This window comes from Triturus cristatus, chromosome 2_2 (genome assembly GCF_964204655.1).
Source record: "Triturus cristatus chromosome 2_2, aTriCri1.1, whole genome shotgun sequence".
Lineage (NCBI taxonomy): Eukaryota > Metazoa > Chordata > Amphibia > Caudata > Salamandridae > Triturus > Triturus cristatus.
Window position 1 is genome coordinate 622,835,466 of NC_140582.1, and position 18,057 is coordinate 622,853,522.

The 18,057-nt window shown below is 47.2% G+C and overlaps 1 protein-coding gene across 2 annotated transcripts in view; it reads left to right on the top strand.

The window, feature by feature from the left end:
- The first annotated feature begins 6,964 nt into the window (after positions 1 to 6,964).
- LOC146862589 (uncharacterized) overlaps positions 6,965 to 18,057 on the top strand; it is a 217,466-nt gene continuing 206,373 nt past the window's right edge. The window contains exon 1 of one of the 2 annotated variants that reach the window (XM_085641795.1): positions 6,965 to 8,679. In XM_085641795.1, coding sequence (XP_085497921.1) covers positions 8,254 to 8,679 — 426 coding nt within the window. In that variant the 5' untranslated portion in view covers positions 6,965 to 8,253. The remainder of the gene's footprint in view (positions 8,680 to 18,057) is intronic. The other variant, XM_085641794.1, reaches the window with a different exon arrangement.

Sequence of the window (18,057 nt, forward strand, 5' to 3'; positions counted from 1 at the left end):
TCCACCTGGCCATTTTGCCCCTCCTACATGTCCCTTTGAGGTTATCAGCTGGACTTTATCCATATGGAGAGATGCAATAATCTGAAGTACGTTTTAGTTGTGGTTTGTGCGTTCTCCAGATGGATAGAGGCTTATCCTCTTAAAGATAATACTGCCCTGTCCACAGCGAAAGTCCTACTGAAGGAATACTTTCCTCGGTATGGAATGCCACGGATTGTGTGGTCAGATAACGGAAGTGAGTTTGTGGGAAGTGTGATGCAGAGTGTGTGTAAGGGCCTTGGAATTCGACAGAAATTCCATAGCGCCAATCATCCTCAGGCAGCGGGTTTGGTTGAAGGGTACAATGGTACTCTGAAACTGAAACTTGCAAAGATACAAGCTACGACTGGTTTGTCATGGCCTGATGTTTTGCCTCTGGCTCTCTTGTCAACCAGGGCGACTGTGCACTCTCGAGTAGGGCTTAGCCCATATGAGATTGTGTTCGGCCGCCCTGTGAACATTTGGGGAGTCCCAAGGCCTAAGGCCTTTGATAGCCTTGAGTATCCAATGTTAATTGATTATCTTCATGATCTGACTGCTAAACTGAGGTTAATTCATCAACAGGTCTTTGAAGCTTTACCGGCACAGACAGAGGGTCCTGGACATCGGCTCCAACCGGGTGACTGGGTTGTTACCCGCAATTTTGGCAGAAAACGCAATCTGGAGCCAAGATTTGTGGGTCCCTTTCAAGTGTTGCTAGCTACAAGGACTGCAGTTCGGTTGGAAGGCAGAAAGAACTGGGTGCATGCCACCCATACCAAAAAGGTTCCGATCCCTTCACCAGCAGATAATTGGGTGAGAACTGGTATTGCGACAGCGGAAACCGAGACCCCTCTATGTTACGTGCCGTTTAGCGATGCTCAACCTGTAGTAGACAATTCATTGCAGTCAGACACATCTGATGAGTCATCAGTTTTGGAGAACTCAAGGTCTGAATTGTCATCTGATCGACTGAACACTGTTTCACAAGCTGAACAATTATTTGAAGAGCAGACTCGACCTGGAAGAAGTCGATATTTTCTTCGTTCACATGACAAAGACTAATAAAATGTTTCTATATTTTCCTTTACTGTTGCCACGAACATTAAGAACAATTGCATCCTTTGCTGATTTTTGAATTTCTTTTTATGTGTACTTTTTACAGCTAAGAGATTTTTATTAAGTTGAATGTTTGTTTGAGAAAACCTATCATCCGGGTTAACCGTAGGGCCGTGCGGGTACTTCCTTCTGTTTAGCAGGTTCCTGATACTAGGTCAGTTACCTTTTGTCGATTCCTGGGAACTCCTGGGAATTGATAATCGCTACTCAGAATGAAGTGCGTCAAGGACGTCACGGACGGTTTTTAGAGGATGGCGTTCTCTAAGCTGTTGGAAGTAGAAAGGATGTTGGCGCAAAGATCAGAATTGCATAAGATTGTACGAACGAAATGTTTTTTGTTTCAGGTATTTCTACTGTTTTTGACTGTTTCTATGCTATTGGTGAGCGGAGTGTATTTTGGAATACAGTCGTTATTGCCTTCCATTTCACCTACTTTTTCTCCTAAACTAGGTTCCATTACTACTGTTTCTCCACATTCCTTTCATCCTCTGCCCCAACATGAACAGGTTAGGCGTGCAGAATTCATGAATAACTCCTTCGTTCAACTCCTACATCAGCATCAGTTGGTGATGAATACTACCAACTGTTGGGTGTGTGGGTTAATGCCACATACCATGGATAGAGGTATTCCATACTTGGTTCTTCCTTACAGTTCCCAGGGGTCAGCTCGAGCATTCCAAACTATGTTCCGTAGTGCACTAGATTCCTACCCCAGTCGAGAGCCACGTTCTGCGAATGTTGGTCCTGGTCCGTACCACAAGCCTTTGGCGATAGCGATTGCTGATCTAGATAGAGATATTTTTGATGCATTGCTTATTCCAGATGAAGAGGTACAAGCATATAAAGATCTGAGTGAGGCTGAGTATAGTATGTCAGTGGGTGATAGACAGCTCAAGAGCTCGTCTCCAATATGGATCGTACCCCACCTCGGTAATTTCTGCTTGAAAGGTCTTGGTCGAAATCCGAGAGCCCAGCTTGGGGAGAGTGCTTGTACTGACACGTACGTTCTACCGATGCTCTCTTCCCCTGTTTTCCTGACTGCCAAGGGTACCTATTTCGTATGTTATGAGCGTGCATATACATGGTTGCCCCGTGACTTCTCGGGAACCTGTTATATTGCGAATCTTTTGCCGACTTTTACGGTTGCCTCAGACTATCACAAAACTAGAGTTGTGAGAGGCGTTTTTAGCGAAGAGGACACTGCGGGTCAAGAAGCAGGAGATTTCTTTAAGGGTTTCTTGCCGTTTTGGGGACCTATGGTTAATAGTAGGAACCTGAGACAGTTGACCCGTGTGGTAGAATTGACTGCTAACATAACTGCGAGTGCTCTTGGTAATTTAACAGCGGAACTTCAGGCGGATAGACTTATGACGTTGCAGAACCGTATGGTTCTAGACGTTGTTCTTGCAGACGGAGGTGGTGTGTGCAAAGTGATTCATTCGAGCTGTTGCATTTTCATTCCTGACAACGCTCCAACCGTTTACCAAGCCATCTCGAAGTTGCATAAGATCTCCGAGTCCATACACGTGGACGAGGGTAATTGGATGCTTCTAGGATGGTTTTGGGGCCTGATATCAACCTGGGGTTGGAAGATTCTGATGATTGTAGGGGTTGTTGTAACGTTTCTGTTCACGTGTTGTCTTTGCGTGCAGTGTGGTCCGGCCTTATGTGGCCTCTGTGCTACAACGTGTATAAGACAGCCATCAGTTACCAAAGAGACGTTGATGAATAGAATGATGTTCCAGCAGCAACTGAACGATTTGATGAATATCGAAATCGATTCTGATCTCGACTAGTGCTTGCCTACATGAGGGCAAAAGGAGCGTCTGAGGTTCCGTGGGAATCGGACTGACATTTTGGGTATGTTTGAATATGGACGAGTTGGTATCTACGAACCGCAAATGACGAGTTTAGTGGGTGTACGCGTTTTCGCTACGCTACTATGTATGGTTCGTCTCATTCCTGGGCATGTCCATCTGAACCCTTGGGTTCCATTTTAGATACCGCGTCCATTTTGTCTCTTGCCCTCAAGTAGCCAGCGAACGGACACTGTCCGCTTCGTGACCCTGGGATTCCCAAGCTTTCGTGGAGGACACATGTTCCTTTGAAGGTGTCTTTTATGATGAGGGGGATGACACGGCAAGGGCAGATGGCTCCGCTCGAGGCTCATCTTGCCGTGCTAGTTTATTGTTTCAGTCGTGCATACATTAGGCACGAGTCCTTTGATCCTGCAATCAAGTTTCCTATATTGCTTTCTACACTGTTTTCCAAACTGTTGTGCATCCTTGTTTTTTCCTTTGCATCTGTTTCTGTCCCTTCCTCTAATTCGTTACGGTCAGAATGGGATGTGCCTAATGTGGGGATAATGTGCTTTTACACTTAGGAACCGGCAATGCTGCTGTAATTATGTTTCGGGTTTCTGAAAACATGAATGCGACCTTTCTGAAGTTTACTGTGGGAACTGAGTTGTAACCTTTTGTTCGCCATGCTGTTCAATGATGAAAATGTGTATAAAAGGAGCGATCCACTTGTGCAATTTGAAGCAGTCTCTCAGAACCTACACGTTGTGTACTTCTTGCGATTTCTGTATCCCTGCAGTAAATAAATGCTGATCTTTGACGTCGCAGGAAGTGTCCCGTGTCTCTGTGTTTTGTACGCCGGAACAGGTAACCCACGAAGGTTTCAGGGGTTGTCCCCTGACACCGCTGGGCCTTAGAATAGCCCAGTCCTTCACCCCCCCCCTTTCCCCCCTCCCTTTGTTGTTCTGACCTTCTGCGGCGTCTGCGTCGTAACCTGTAGAGGAGGTCGACTGCTATGAGGGCCGGGATGACACGTAGGTTCGGGTCCATGTCTGTCCGTCGTGTGCAGGTACTCCTTGTTCGCGTCGTCCTGATTTCCCGGCAGTTTTTGGCTGCTGGAAAATATTCACCGTGCGGGATGACGTCGGTGCGAATCGTAATTCCTGGTTCGTGAATGGCAGGCTGCGTGCGTCCCGACGTCACGTCGGCGCTTTCCCGTATCACATTTGTATGTGTATTTTCGTTGGTCGGGGTTTTGTACGATTCGTACGGAAATGGGATTTCCGTGCGAATCGTAATTCCATGTTTGTATATATTTTCGACCGGGTACGCGTCGGACGGAGAATATGCTCCGTCCGACGGTTCGTACCCGGTTTTTACCGGATCGTGATCGGCACCATAGTGTTTCCCTTGATGGAGGGCCGTGATATATTGACGGGATGTTAAGCTACACCAAAGGTATTTTTTCGAGTCCGCCATTCAGCGTTTTTTGTTAAATTATGAAATACTGCAAAGCAGTAATGGAGGCATGTTTTTCTTTACAGTTCCTTCATGAAGCCCATTTTGTTACCTACCACATGCAATTTAATTGCTGAGTACCTTCAAACAGTGTAAGTGGTTGACCATTTCTGGACAGTTTAGAAACAAGGATATTGAATCACTTTATTATTCTTTGACTATTTTTTTCATTTTTCTGTCTTTCTTCTGATTATCTTACAGATATCTTTCCCATTGAATATTGGAATCAGTCATATGATATAAGAGGTAAATAGATGGATACTGGTGGTGCATTGTATGTGATTTAAGGTGGATGAGTTTTTGTACATAGCGATTAAGATTTGGTTTCTTTCTTTTTATTGTTGCAGCTATTTTTGGTCCTGAGGAGAACCCCTATAGGAGATGGTTCGAAACGCGTCGACCTTGCGTTTGTTATACCAAACAAACTTGGTTAAAATAGTGATGGCTTTCGTGCACTGTTAATTGGTTGTAGATTTAAAGCATTGTTGATGTGACGTATTAGTGCACTTGAAAGACTTGTTGTCCAAAATCCTTTGTTGTTTGGGTGTTACCCCTGGCTTTCCTAATTGATTGTACAGTTTTTTTTTTGCCAGGTTGAGATTTTTTTGTATGGTTGTTATGTAGTGTGGGTGTAAATGTTGTGAATCAGGTATGCTAGTAGTGCTCAAGAATGTTTAAGTGAGTGTGGTTAGTTTGCATTACGGTTGATTTGATTGGATGGATTATGAATGTTTTTTATTATTATTATTGCTTTATGAAGTGTTGAAGTATTTTCAATATATTTTCTATGAATTTCAAAAAAAACAAAAGAATGTTTAAATAAGGTTAAAATAATCTAAACATGTATAAGGGTGTAATAGATTTTATTTCTGTGCACCATTAAACTGAATATTTGATATAACATCAGTACTGGCAATTTGTTGTTCTGTTGTATTTGAGGCTCAGCCTTACTGATTGGAGCCAAGACCCGTTTTTGTTCTTTTATAAATGAAGCATGCCACACTAATTCACATTAGCAGTCAAAGTAGGCATCTTAGAAGTGGGCCAATTTCGGTTGTTTCTCCTCAAGTCCCAACCCACTTTAAGTGCCTTGTCATCGGCCAGCAGTGTCTATGCATAAATTCACCTTGCCCACAGATAAATGAGATACTCCCATCACGTGCAGGGGAGTAGCTTGGGGAGGAGGTTTGGGGTGTTATTCTCCACTAATAAATGTATTTTCTGATGAACAGTTCCATACATGTGCTTTCAGTTGGGTATGGCACACAAATTACTTTCACATTTCACTTTACTAAATCACCACTAATCCTTTATGGATTCTGAAGTAGCGTGCTACTCGCCAAAAAAATGCTTCAACACCCCATCAAGGGTAACAAGCGCTATATAAATGCAAACCTTTTTCCCCTCTTCTATCACTCCACTATCCTTATCCATCAAAACATATGACTAACATATCCGCCACTCAAATAACTTTCATATTTCACAATACTAATTCACCAATAATTCTTTATGGGTTCCAGAGTAGCATACTACTCGCCGAAGCAAGCGTTTCGACGCCTCATCAGGGGTAGTAAACCATATATAAATGCAATTACAATACAATACAATATTGTGAAGTGTCTGTGGGATTTCACCTAGAATGTTTGCATGCCTGGGGGTGAGTGCTTGCAATGTTCAACACTCCGTCCATCATTTCCTTTGGTTTTTACTTTGTTCGCCATAAGTTGGCAGGGTATGCTCAGACGTGAGTCCCTTGCTCACTTTGCCACTGAATTCAAGCAAGCCTGGCTGAAGACGTCTGAAATGCCAGAAACCGGTCTTAGGAAGCTTGTTTCCGGTCCAGGGAAGACATGGCTTGGCAGTTCGGGCTGGACTGTTCCATGAGGCACAGGGTCAGACTGATTTGCATATGGCCATGTCTGAACTGGGGTGGCAGAGTGGGCTAAAGAGGTGATGGATTAAACCCAGATCAGTTGACTGGGGATGAGTGCTTGCAATGTTCAACACTCCATCCATCATTTCCTTTGGTTTTTGCATGCCCACTTTGACAAAACACAAACTGCATCTCATCTCCGTTTAGAAAGTACCCCAAAAATGGTTATTTTACAAAATGTTGTGCTCTTCTCATTTAGTACTCAAACCAATCAGCATGCCTCTCCCTTTCTGCTGCCACTTACGCCCCTCTAACTAAGCGTCCTGCTTGGCATATATTGTATTTTAACATTATATGCCAGTGTGATTGTTTAGAAACTCACACACACCCAATCGTACTGACCAAGCTACGCCCCTGGTCACGTGTGCCCACAAATATCAATAGAAGGACTGAACTTTCTGTATTCTATTTTCCTCCTGCCTTCGAAAAAATATTGTTAATTTCCGTAGGTCACCGTCTTCTCTACCTGTCCGCCATATCATAAAACGCCACAGATTCCCGCCCCGCCCGCACTTGCCTGCGGAGGGAATCAGGAAACGAATCTGAAAGCACATGAGCTGAAAACTGTCAGTGACGTCTCTCGGGGATTAACTTGCTCAGAGAAAAGTTTTGTTTTTGGTGAGGCGGGTGCAGGCAGTAGGTCGGCACTTCCGCAGGGGGAGGCGTCTCACCGGCCGGTGCTCTCTGCCCTGTGCTTCAGCTGCTGATGACGAAGATTGCCGCGTTTTTTCTCCACGCAGGACAGCAAGAGGGAGAGAGAAAAACAACGGCTTTTGTTTAGCGCCTGTTGGTAACGTCTATTCGAGAAGTCGGTGGTGCAGAGTTCACGCGCACGCATTTCCATCCCCACCCCCCCACTCCCTGTAGTGATTTCACCCGGCTCGAACGCCACCGATCTCGAGGGCCCTTCCTCAACCATGTGTTTATCTCTACTTTAATCTCTGCATCTTTACTCTTCTCTACGGATTTAACGCCACCGATCTCGAGGGCCCTTCCTCAACCATGTGTTTATCTCTACTTTAATCCCTGCATCTTTACTCTTCTCTACGGATTTAACGCCACCGATCTCGAGGGCCCTTCCTCAACCATGTGTTTATCTCTACTTTAATCTCTGCATCTTTACTCTTCTCTACGGATTTGCAGCTGCTGCCAAAGAACTAGTTTAACAGAATTGTAGCCCATCACCCTTTATCAAGAAAACCCTACATACATTCAACTCGGGCATGACTCCCGGACACCAACCTGCGTCTGTCAGCAAAAAGTTCGTGGCATAGACCTTGTTTGTCTAGTGGTTCGATTATCCACCTTTGGCGATAGCTTTGTACCTAACACTGCTGGTCGGGAACACTGATATCCAGCCCCATTGTTAACCAGTACCCCTGCTAAGCGGATACGCATCTCTCTTAGTGGTATAGCTCAACTCCTGCGGTCATGTATTGTACTTGGACTCCAGGAGTATAACCCACGCCGTCCAACCCTATCCCGCCTGAAATATACCCCTTTGGTGGCATAATCGTTGAATCAGTTTATCTTGGTGCATCTACCTCTTTGTTCCTCTGTGTTAGCTGAGTCATGGTGCTGCTTACCTTACTGCCATAAAATAAATCCAATCTGCTACTTCGGCTTCCACATTTTAGTGGTAGACCTCTGCTTCTTTTACCGTTAGGTGGTTTAATTTGCTCTCATCCGGTGTAGTTATTCTGATCTCTTCTCTGTTTTCCTAGATCTCCAACTGTCCTTTGTCGGTGTAGTTTTAAGAGGTGTAGGCCTCTGTCTCCTCACTGTGAGCGCACGCCTTTTTAATTTTGTAGGCCTCAAGACCCTACATTGTACTCCACCTCTTCTTTTCATGCGTGCCAGCAGCCCATGATGGAGGCAAGCCTTACTTGTGCTGTGTGCCTTGGACTTTTTGATGAGCCAGTGACACTGCCTTTGTGTTCACACAATTTCTGCAGGCGTTGTGTTCAGGGGTGTACCTACTCACCCCCATCACTTCCACAGCAACTTTGCTGCCCACTCTGTCGCAAAGTAAGCTCTGTCCCAGGTGGTGCCGCTCGCCTACCTGCCAATACCACTCTGGCAGAGGTGGTGAAGCTTCTGCGGTCAGCCCCATGCAAGGAAAAAGAGGACTTGGTAGTGGGTGCTGGGCCTTGCTTGCTGCATTCAGGGAGGCAGCTGCTGCTGTATTGCCGCATGTGCCACAAGGGAGTATGTGGCCAATGTGTGTCTGAACACCACCAAGGGCCATTCCACAGCATCAATCTCATGGACATCACCTACCAGGAGGAAAAGGTAAGTTGTGGCATAACCCATGAGTGTAAAAGGTCCTTAAAACAACATCTAGATGGAGACTGTTTGTGATCAATTGTAGACGACATGGCAGATTGCAATTTCAATTCTGTTTAATGATTTTTACAATCATAAATACTATGTTATGATGTGTCTGATAGCCTAAATTGTGCTCAGTTACCTTTGATAAGATGTCTGCACATGCTTTGTGGAAATTAGATCTCACGGTATTGGTCTAAGCAAGGTGGACAAGATTTTAGGGGCATATCGGCGAGGCGATAATTATCGCTAAGCGCTAGGATGATTATCGCCGGCTATCGCTGGATTCTATTGCGGAGATAGCGTACTATCAGCAACGCTAATCTCCAAAGCAATAGAAATCCATGCGTTGGGTAGGAAACATTGCGGTTATCGCTGGAAATCCAGCGATAATCGCACTGCGACCGGCCATACCTTGCTGATAGGGCAAGGTGGATTTAGCCATGTAATCCACCTCCCATTGGATTACATGGCTAAATCAGAAGAAAAGCAGGCGTAAGGAAAGTAGCGATAACCACGGTTAGCGCTACTTTTCTTATCGCTCTGCTTGTTAGACTGAAGCTTGATAATTGGAGAAATGTAGCTTATTGACATTTCTCCAGTTATTTTGGGGAGGAACGCCGACTTTGCATCTCATTAGAGATGCAAAGCTGGGCGTTCTGGAAACAGGCGCTAAGGCATGGATTCACGCGTTAGCGTGTCCATGCTGATAGGGCGATAAAATTATCGCTGCTTTTTGTCCGAAAACGGATGCTAAAGTGCCGATAATTCTATCGTCTCGCCTTGCTGATATGCCCCTAAGTGAGCAAAACATTGTTAGACTAAGCAGGATAAACAGAAATTTCCTGAGCAAAAAATCCAAGATCCCAGCAGGGTTAGAGAAAGTTTATACTTGCGTTTAAAACTTACCTTTCAGGTATGCATACTCTGGCACCTTTCAAAAGATGATTATTCTTATTTTGTCATTCAAAAATAAACCTGCACCTCTTTTGTCTCTACATTTAGTCGTGTCTTACATAAAGAATGTGTATATCTGTGTCTTCCAGGTAAGACCCCCTATATAAATTCATTTATCTAGATTTAATTTTCTTCCTTTGCTTGCTTAGTGTCCTATCCAATTTAAGGGGATCTTCCTCCTCTTTTCTGTCCCCTATGACACCGATTTTTAGTCCGAGTTCCACTAAGAACATAGGCTTGGTGGACTGTCGGGAGGCTAGGCAGCATGCACAGTATGGTTAGGACTGCGAGACACTTATTGGTGAGCAGAACTGACCATATGTGGAGCTTTGGCCTCCTGCTTGGTGTAATCAATAGCTTATATGGGGCCAGATGTGTAACCCTTTTTTGAGGCCGCAATTTTGCGACCGCAAAAAAGGGTAATGGCATGTACAAATGCTATTTTGCGAGTCACTGACTCGCAAATTAGTATTTGCGAGTCATTGACTCGCAAATTAGTATTTGCAACTCCTGCTATTAGGAAGGGTCGTCCCTTCCTAATAGTGAGTCACCATGCCATGTATAATTGTTTTGCGACTGCATTTGTGGCCACAAAACACTCGCAGTTTGCCACCTACTTCAAGTAGGTGGTAAACATCTCGCAAACGGAAAGGGGTCCCCAGGGGACCCCCCCCCCCCCCTTTGTATGTGAGAAAATATTTTTAATAGCAGGCAGTGTCCCAGGGACCACTGCCTGCCCATTAAAAAATGAATGAAACTGAAAAGTTTCATTTTTCTTTTTTAAATGCATCCCGTTTACCATTAAAGAAAACGGGCTGCATTAGATAAAATAAGGCTTCTTTTTTTAAAAGCAGTCCCATCCCTGGGAGTGCTAGCCATTCCTAATGGGGTCGCAAATTGCGACAGCCTCTTTAATATTCATGAGGCATTCAATTTGCGACCCCATCAGGAATCGCTAACAGTGTCTGAGACACTTATACGTCCCAATTTGCGAGTCGCAAATTGGTGGGTTGTACATCTGGCCCTAATGCTCTTGGGAATTCACACTTTTTGCTGGTCGACATGGCAGAGCTAATCGCTTGCCCCAGTAATATTAGGAGTGTATGTTGTCGGTAGTGGGTTCTGGAAACACTTCAGAGTCTGCTCATGTGGTTTAGAGTATATGCTCTCTGTTCTTCCACATACATCATCTCATCGCAAAATACCCAGGAGATCCTCGAGGTGTAGGTGCAGAAAGCTAGGTTTGTCTCTCTGACTCTGCTGAGGGCCATGATTGTAGGTACGTTAAATCTGCCAAATAAGGCAGAGGGCCACTTCTGATTCAGGCCGAGGCATGAAGAGACATTGCCTCAGTTATCTGATACTGAGAAGAATTCTCCACTTTGGATTCAGGGTCGGGCATTAGGAATATTCACTTAAGTCATCTCTACTACATCTCAGAGGACGTGCCGGCCTAGAGATTGTTCCAAAAACTTCCATTTCAACTCATTAGCCGTTGTGTATGTGTATAACATGCTCTAGATGTAGCTCACTAAATATCTTTCACTATCAGATGTCAATAGCAAACTTATGCATTCAATGGTTTATGTCATCAGTCATGTCATTGTGCATGTAATGAGTGATGTAATATGTTAAGTCATATGCAGTGTATGGCAGGAGCGCAAGTTATAATTTGCTCAGTTGAATGCAGCTTCTGAATTTCAGTGTTTTTTTTAGTTTAAAACAACGCAAAATGAGTGATATTTTATCTAACTATAATGCAACTTTAACATTTCGTTATTTTCAGTACATTTCAAAGTTTTTTTTAACATGAAGTTTAGCATAATGTTGCAAGTTAACTATATTGTTAATTTTACATTTTATATTTTCAACCTATTTACAATACTATTGCATGCAATTTTTATATATATGTATACTTTATGTGGTAAGGCAGTACTATTGCAGGACTACCTTGGAACTACTGTAGCCAGTGACAAGTTACTGTGGGAACTCTGATGTACTGTGTATGTATGTCTTGTTTCAGGTCGTGCTGTAGTACTGGGAGATCGCTGTAAAATAAAAAGAAAGTTGAGTTTACTATTAAAAAACGATTTTTTTATTAACGTTAAAGACAGAGGTTTTCAACATAGGTCACATGTTGAGGATCCTGTAAGTGTTTTTTTTGTTGTTGTTGGTAATAACTTGTTTTTCCCCTTCGGTTTTGTGCTCTCGCTGTACTATTGCGATATTGCCATTGCCCATGACAAGGGTTTGTTGCAACGCAAAGATGTTTGTAGGTCCTGTTCAGGTGTCAAGGTGTACATCGAGGCCATTGTATACATTTCAAATGTTTTGCTTCATATGATACAGTAATTGTTTTATAATTTTGAGGCTTTAGGCTTTGTAAATGGCTCAGAATATGAGTATCCTCAGTGTGTTTTTAATGTTAAAAACGTCTTGGTTTTGTGGTCTTGCAGGGATATCATGATTCTATGTCAGGACCGGAGGCGAGGATTATGCTATTCTTTCCTCACTTTATTGAATAGCAGCCATTTGTAGTCACCAAAACAAAACTACTATTCCCATGAACCATAGGGAATAGGAAAGAACAATAGAGTGTCCCAGAACAGTGTGTCCATAGTTGCACCAATCACAGGTCCCCAATGTGTAGATAGTCCTTTGTCTCTGCTCAGCCCTCCTCTTTCTTCGCTGCTTGCAGCCAAGATAAGTCCCATATTTATTTCTCTTTGTAGTTTGTGTTTAACCCCTTCCATGCTGCGCAGATTCCGCCGCTGTGCTGACGGAATCTTGCGCGGGCGTGGTCATGACGGAACGGTTCCGTCATGAGCACAGCTCAACCGTGGCTCATGACGGAACCGTTCCGTCATGAGCACCGAAGGGGTTCAACACTTTAATATTTCATGGTTTGCTTATTTCCTTGTTAACTTTCGGCTAATTTGCTTATTTACGTGCTTTATATTGGCTTTGTTGCAGGGCTTGTTGACCGCGCTGATATTTGTATTGTGCTGTTGGGCGCTGTGAGCCGTTTCCATCACGGCTGTGTTGGGCGGCGCGCGTGCTCGCTTTAGGCGCAATAGCCGCGTACTTCACCGGTGTGCAGAAGCTGTTTCTGGTTTTGACCTTGCTGTGAGTCCGCCGCTACTCTGCGCTTCGCGTGTGGCCGTGGGAGCCTCGGAGCTCCCTAGTGGCTGGGATTTCTGTGCCGGCGACCCGCGGTGACGGCGATGCCTCGCTAGAGGGCGCCTGGGTCGCGCGCTTGACGCGGCTTGCGTGCTCCGGATTCCGCGCATTCCTGGTATCGTGTCGGAACCAGGAGCCCTGCCTCCGCGTCAGCCTCGTCTTCCCTGCCTGCAGCGACACCCCTGACCTGGGTCGGCCCGTTTAAGGGATTTCTCCCTTTCCTTGGCAGAACGTTTTTTGTGCACTAATTATATAACGCCCCCAAAACGCCTGGTTTTCAGGTTGGTGCCTGCCATTAGGCAGTGTTTAAATTGTTCTGCCCTAGTGGGGGTCTGTATCATTAGGCCAATAACGCTCCGTTGATGGGGTCAGTATTGCAGTAGAAACTGCTAAGGACCCGTTTACTGCAGGCTGCCCTTTTAATTCTTAGGCACCAGGGCTGTTGGGGTCCTAGGGCTGCGCCTCTGCGCTTACACTGTCGCCCTTTTCATTTGGCTGTCACCCAGCCCCCCATAGTTGTGAGGTATACTCCCTCAGTTTCTTACTTACTCATCTCCCTGACTTGGCATTATGGAGTACCATGAGTATGGCTTCGAGGATGAACAGTGGGAGCAGGAACCCCTGGCAGCCCTTCAATGGAACAATGACTTTTATGACGCGGTTGACGCGTCCATCCTCAAAGCGGTGGAGCAGGCTATAACTCCGCTTGAACAGCGTGTGGTGCTTAAAATTGATCAGGCCTGCGACCGCCTAGCCAAAGCTTCCCAGGGATTACCTACCCCCTCTTCTAATGATCTTCCAGCGGATCCTCAGCCCCCGGCGAAGCGCACCAAGCCAGCTGGCGTAGACAGTGATGCGTTTGACCGCCTTAAGCAGGCTTTTCTTGCAAGTACTGCCCCTCAGTTGGTTTCCCCTGCTCTCCCATCTGCTCCGGCTTCACCCCAGGCTCCCGGCGGGGATGAGGACACTCAGGGGGATGACGAGGACGCTGCGGGCCCTTCGCGCCCGGATCCTTCTTTGGGTGCACAAAACCTCTGTGCGGATATGCTGGATCCCGACGACGTTCTTCATCCTCGCTCCTCCGATTGGGCCCCCTCGGAGAAGGTCGCTCAGTACGTGGCTGGTCGTATTCGCCGCCCGCTTGAACCGGCGACTCGGAATTGTTTGCGGGCGGAGTGTCCTCGTCCCTCGCTGGAGGGGAAGGTGGCTGCAACTCCTGACATTGACCCTCGGATGGCCACCTTCCTCCAGAAATTTATCAAAGACCCTAAAAAGGGTATTGATAGGTCCTGGCGGGCTTGCCAGGATAAACTCCTGGATGCTGTGGGCCCGGCCACTAAAATCTTAGATATGGCAGAGGAAGCCAAGGCTTCAGGATCCCTCATTTCTCCAGACCATCTCTCCTCCTGGGCCCAGCGGGTGATTGTGTTCCTGGGTAATGCGAATTGCGCTATATCCACGGAACGGCGTAGGTCCCTATTACTCAAGGTAGACCCGAAGTTGGGGGACTTGGCCGATTCCGAGGCTGGAGCTGTGGCGCAGGGTGGCCTTTTTGGCAAACCTTTCATTAAGGAGCTAGGGAGGTTTGTTAACACCTTTACCTCCCTAGACCGGGCGCAGTCCTCTATTAGGAAGGTGTTTTGCCCTCAGGTTTTCCGAGGGGCCGGACGAGGAATGGGCCGCTCGTCCGGCCGGCCCAACCAGAGCAGGGGGCAAGGCTCCGCTAGCGGGCAGTATCAAGACCAGGCCCGCTTTGGCAACTTCTATCCCACCCGTGGCAAAAGAGGCAGAGGAGGTGGCGTCTCCAGTTCTTCCGGTGAGTGTTCTCCCTTCTTCCCTTCTAAAAGTGGGGGGCCGGCTGGCGCGCTTTTTCCAGACTTGGAGTTCCATCACCGGGGACGCGTGGGTCCTGCAGATAGTGCAGGGTTTTCGTATAGAGTTCCTCGGGTCTCCCACGCAGGCGGTACTTCCCCGACCGCTTTTCTTCTCCGCCGATGACTCGGCGTTGGTCGACCAGGAGGTGCGTTCTCACCTAGACAAGGAGGCTATAGCCCGGACTTCTCTTCATCCTCGCGGGTTTGTCAGCAACCTTTTCTTGGTGGACAAACCGGACGGGGGAAAGCGGCCGGTAATAAATTTGAGCGACTTTAACGAGTGGTTAGTTTATCACCACTTCAAGATGGAGGGCATCCATCTGTTGCGCGATGTGTTCCGACCCAACGATTGGATGGCACGCCTCGACCTCAAGGACACCTACCTCATGATCCCGGTTTTCCCGCTTCATCGTCGGTTCCTGCAGTTCCTATGGGGGGGCGAGGTGTACGAGTTCACCACTCTGCCTTTCGGACTATCCTCCGCTCTTTGGTGCTTTACCAAGGTTCTTCGCCCTGTTGTCGAACGGTTGCGGACGTCAGGGATTCGGCTCATCGTCTACCTGGACGACATTTTGTTGATGGCATCGGACCCTCGAACGCTCTCGCGGCACCTGCAGACAGCAGTCGACCTCCTGCAGAGCCTCGGCTTTGTCATAAACGAGGCCAAGTCGACCCTGGTTCCGTCGCAGACCGTTCTATTTCTCGGCTTCACGATCGATTCTGTGGCAGCCACTCTGAGTCTTCCTTCGCGAAAGATGACGAAGATTCATCACGAGATTCGACGGTCTCTATCCCCGTCTCGGATCTCCCTCAGACAACTTGCTCGCATCATCGGGCTTCTGTCTACCTCCATTCAGGTGATCTTTCCGGGTCCTGTACATTACAGGGCCCTTCAGCGTCTCAAGGCGACGCATCTGCGCAAAGGCCTTCCTTATTCTCACACACTGACTCTGTCAGAAGATGCCAGAGAGGAGCTTCAATGGTGGCTCTCGCACATGGAGGCGTGGAATGTACGAGCCATTTTTGGTTCCGATCCAGATGTGATTATAGAATCCGACGCGGGCAGATCCGGCTGGGGTGCGAGGTGCGGCGAGTTCGCCACAGGAGGTGTGTGGTCTCAGTCGGAACAGAAATTACACATCAACTGCTTGCTTTTGGCGGGATCGTTCGCGATCCAGTGCTGGACCAAGGACTCCATTCGCTCCTGTGTCGTCCTCTGCATGGACAATGTGTCAGCGGTCCGGTACATCAAATCACCTAGGAGGCGCACGTTCAAAAGCCCTGTCAGATCTAGCGGCAACCTTCTGGCAGTTCTGTCTGGATTGCCAGGTCTCCGTCACAGCGGAATATCTCCCGGGCCACGACAACCTAGAGGCGGATTTCCTGTCGCGTCACTTCCACGACGGGAGTCTCTGGAAGCTTCATCCGACGGTGTTCCTAACTCTCCAGAACCTCTGGGGGCCCTTCTCGGTGGACCTTTTTGCCTCGCGCCTAGATCACCAGCTTCCGCGTTTCTGCAGCTGGCGCCCGGATCCACTAGCGGAGAAGACAGATGCATTCCTGCAGAATTGGGGGGAGGAAGCAGGTTATGCCTTTCCCCCGTTCGCCATGATCACGAGACGGCGCAGGTGCGGCATCAGAAAGCGGACGTGGTGCTTATCTCGCCGATTTGGAGATCGCAAGTTTGGTTTCCGGTTCTTCTGGAACTTTCTTGTGATTCTCCAATCCCACTCCGCCTGTTTCCGTCTCTCCTCCTCGATCCACAAGGGAATTGTCACCCTCTGATCGAACAGGGGTCTCCGACTTTCATGGCCTGGCGGATTACAGGGGACGATGGTCGGTCGAGGGCCTTTCGAAACCGGCTGCGACGTTCATGGCTAGAGCCTGGGCTGACAGCACCACCAAAAGATACCGCTCCTCCTGGGGCCGGTGGTGTCGTTGGTGTTTGCGACGGAGTGTCGCTCCCGTGGCAGCGGATGTGATCTCCATTCTAAATTTCTTGGCCTCCCTGGCGGAAGAGGGGTTGGCCTATCGGACAGTTAATACCTTTCGCTCCGCTATTTCGGCTGGGCATTCCATGGTGGATGGCTCTCCGGTGGGTGAACACCCCTTGGTCTGTCATCTGCTCCGTGGCATCCGTCTGTCTTTGCCCCCTGAACCGCGTTATTCCCAGTTATGGGATGTTAATAGGGTACTGAATTTGCTGTTGTCTTGGCAGGCGAATAGGTTTCTATCTCGCAAAGAGCTGTCTGCCAAGTTGGCTATGTTGCTGTGTTTGATCTCTTGCAGGCGAGTCTCGGATGTCAGAGCCCTGGATGTCTAGAGTAGAATCTTTTCCCCTACCGGAGTTACCTTTACCATCCGTAGACGCACTAAGTGCGGCACCAGGTCTATATCATATCCGGCATTTCCGGACTTACCAAAGTTGTGCGTAGTGGCTTGCCTCAAGGCTTATGAGGAGATGTCTGAGGAGTTCCGGCCTCCGGGAGAGAGGCAATTGCTCATTTCTTTCAAGAAACCCCATAAGGCTGTGTCGTCACCCACGATTGCGCTGTGGGTGCGATGGGTCATGCAGGAGGCTGGTATCGACCTGCGTGCGTTTGGAGCGCATTCTGTGAGAGGGGCAATGGCCTCTAAAGCATTTACCCTGGGAGCTTGTCTGGATGACATTCTGAATGCTGCAGATTGGTCTTCAGACTCTACTTTTAAACAGTTTTATTTCAAACTGGTTATTGACATGGCTCACTTGGTGGTGAGTAAGCTTTAAACAAGCATAATCCTCGCCTCCGGTCCTGACATAGAATGAAACATTTCCTAGCTATCGTAACGGAAAGTTTCAATTCTATTAAGGACTCGGAGGCGAGGATTATCCCACCCAGGGTACAAGTTCCTTGCTATACTCCCTCCCTCGTCTGGAGTAAGTAAAGTCAGTTTGTATCTACTGCCTTGAACAGTTGGTTACATGTTGAAATGCTTCCTTCCGCAGGAATAATCCTTAGCCATTTCTGTCGCTGACCCTATGCTCTTACTCCTTCCAGGCGATTCCAGCAAACAAGAGTCTTGAGGTATTCGGTGGCTGACCGAGCGACGAAAAATGAGGGCTGAGCAGAGACAAAGGACTATCTACACATTGGGGACCTGTGATTGGTGCAACCATGGACACTCTGTTCTGGGACACTCTATTGTTCTTTCCTATTCCCTATGGTTCATGGGAATAGTAGTTTTGTTTTGGTGACTTCAAATGGCTGCTTTTCAATAAAGTGAGGAAAGAATAGCATAATCCTCGGCTCAGAGTCCTTAATAGAATTGAAACTTTCCGTTACGATAGGTA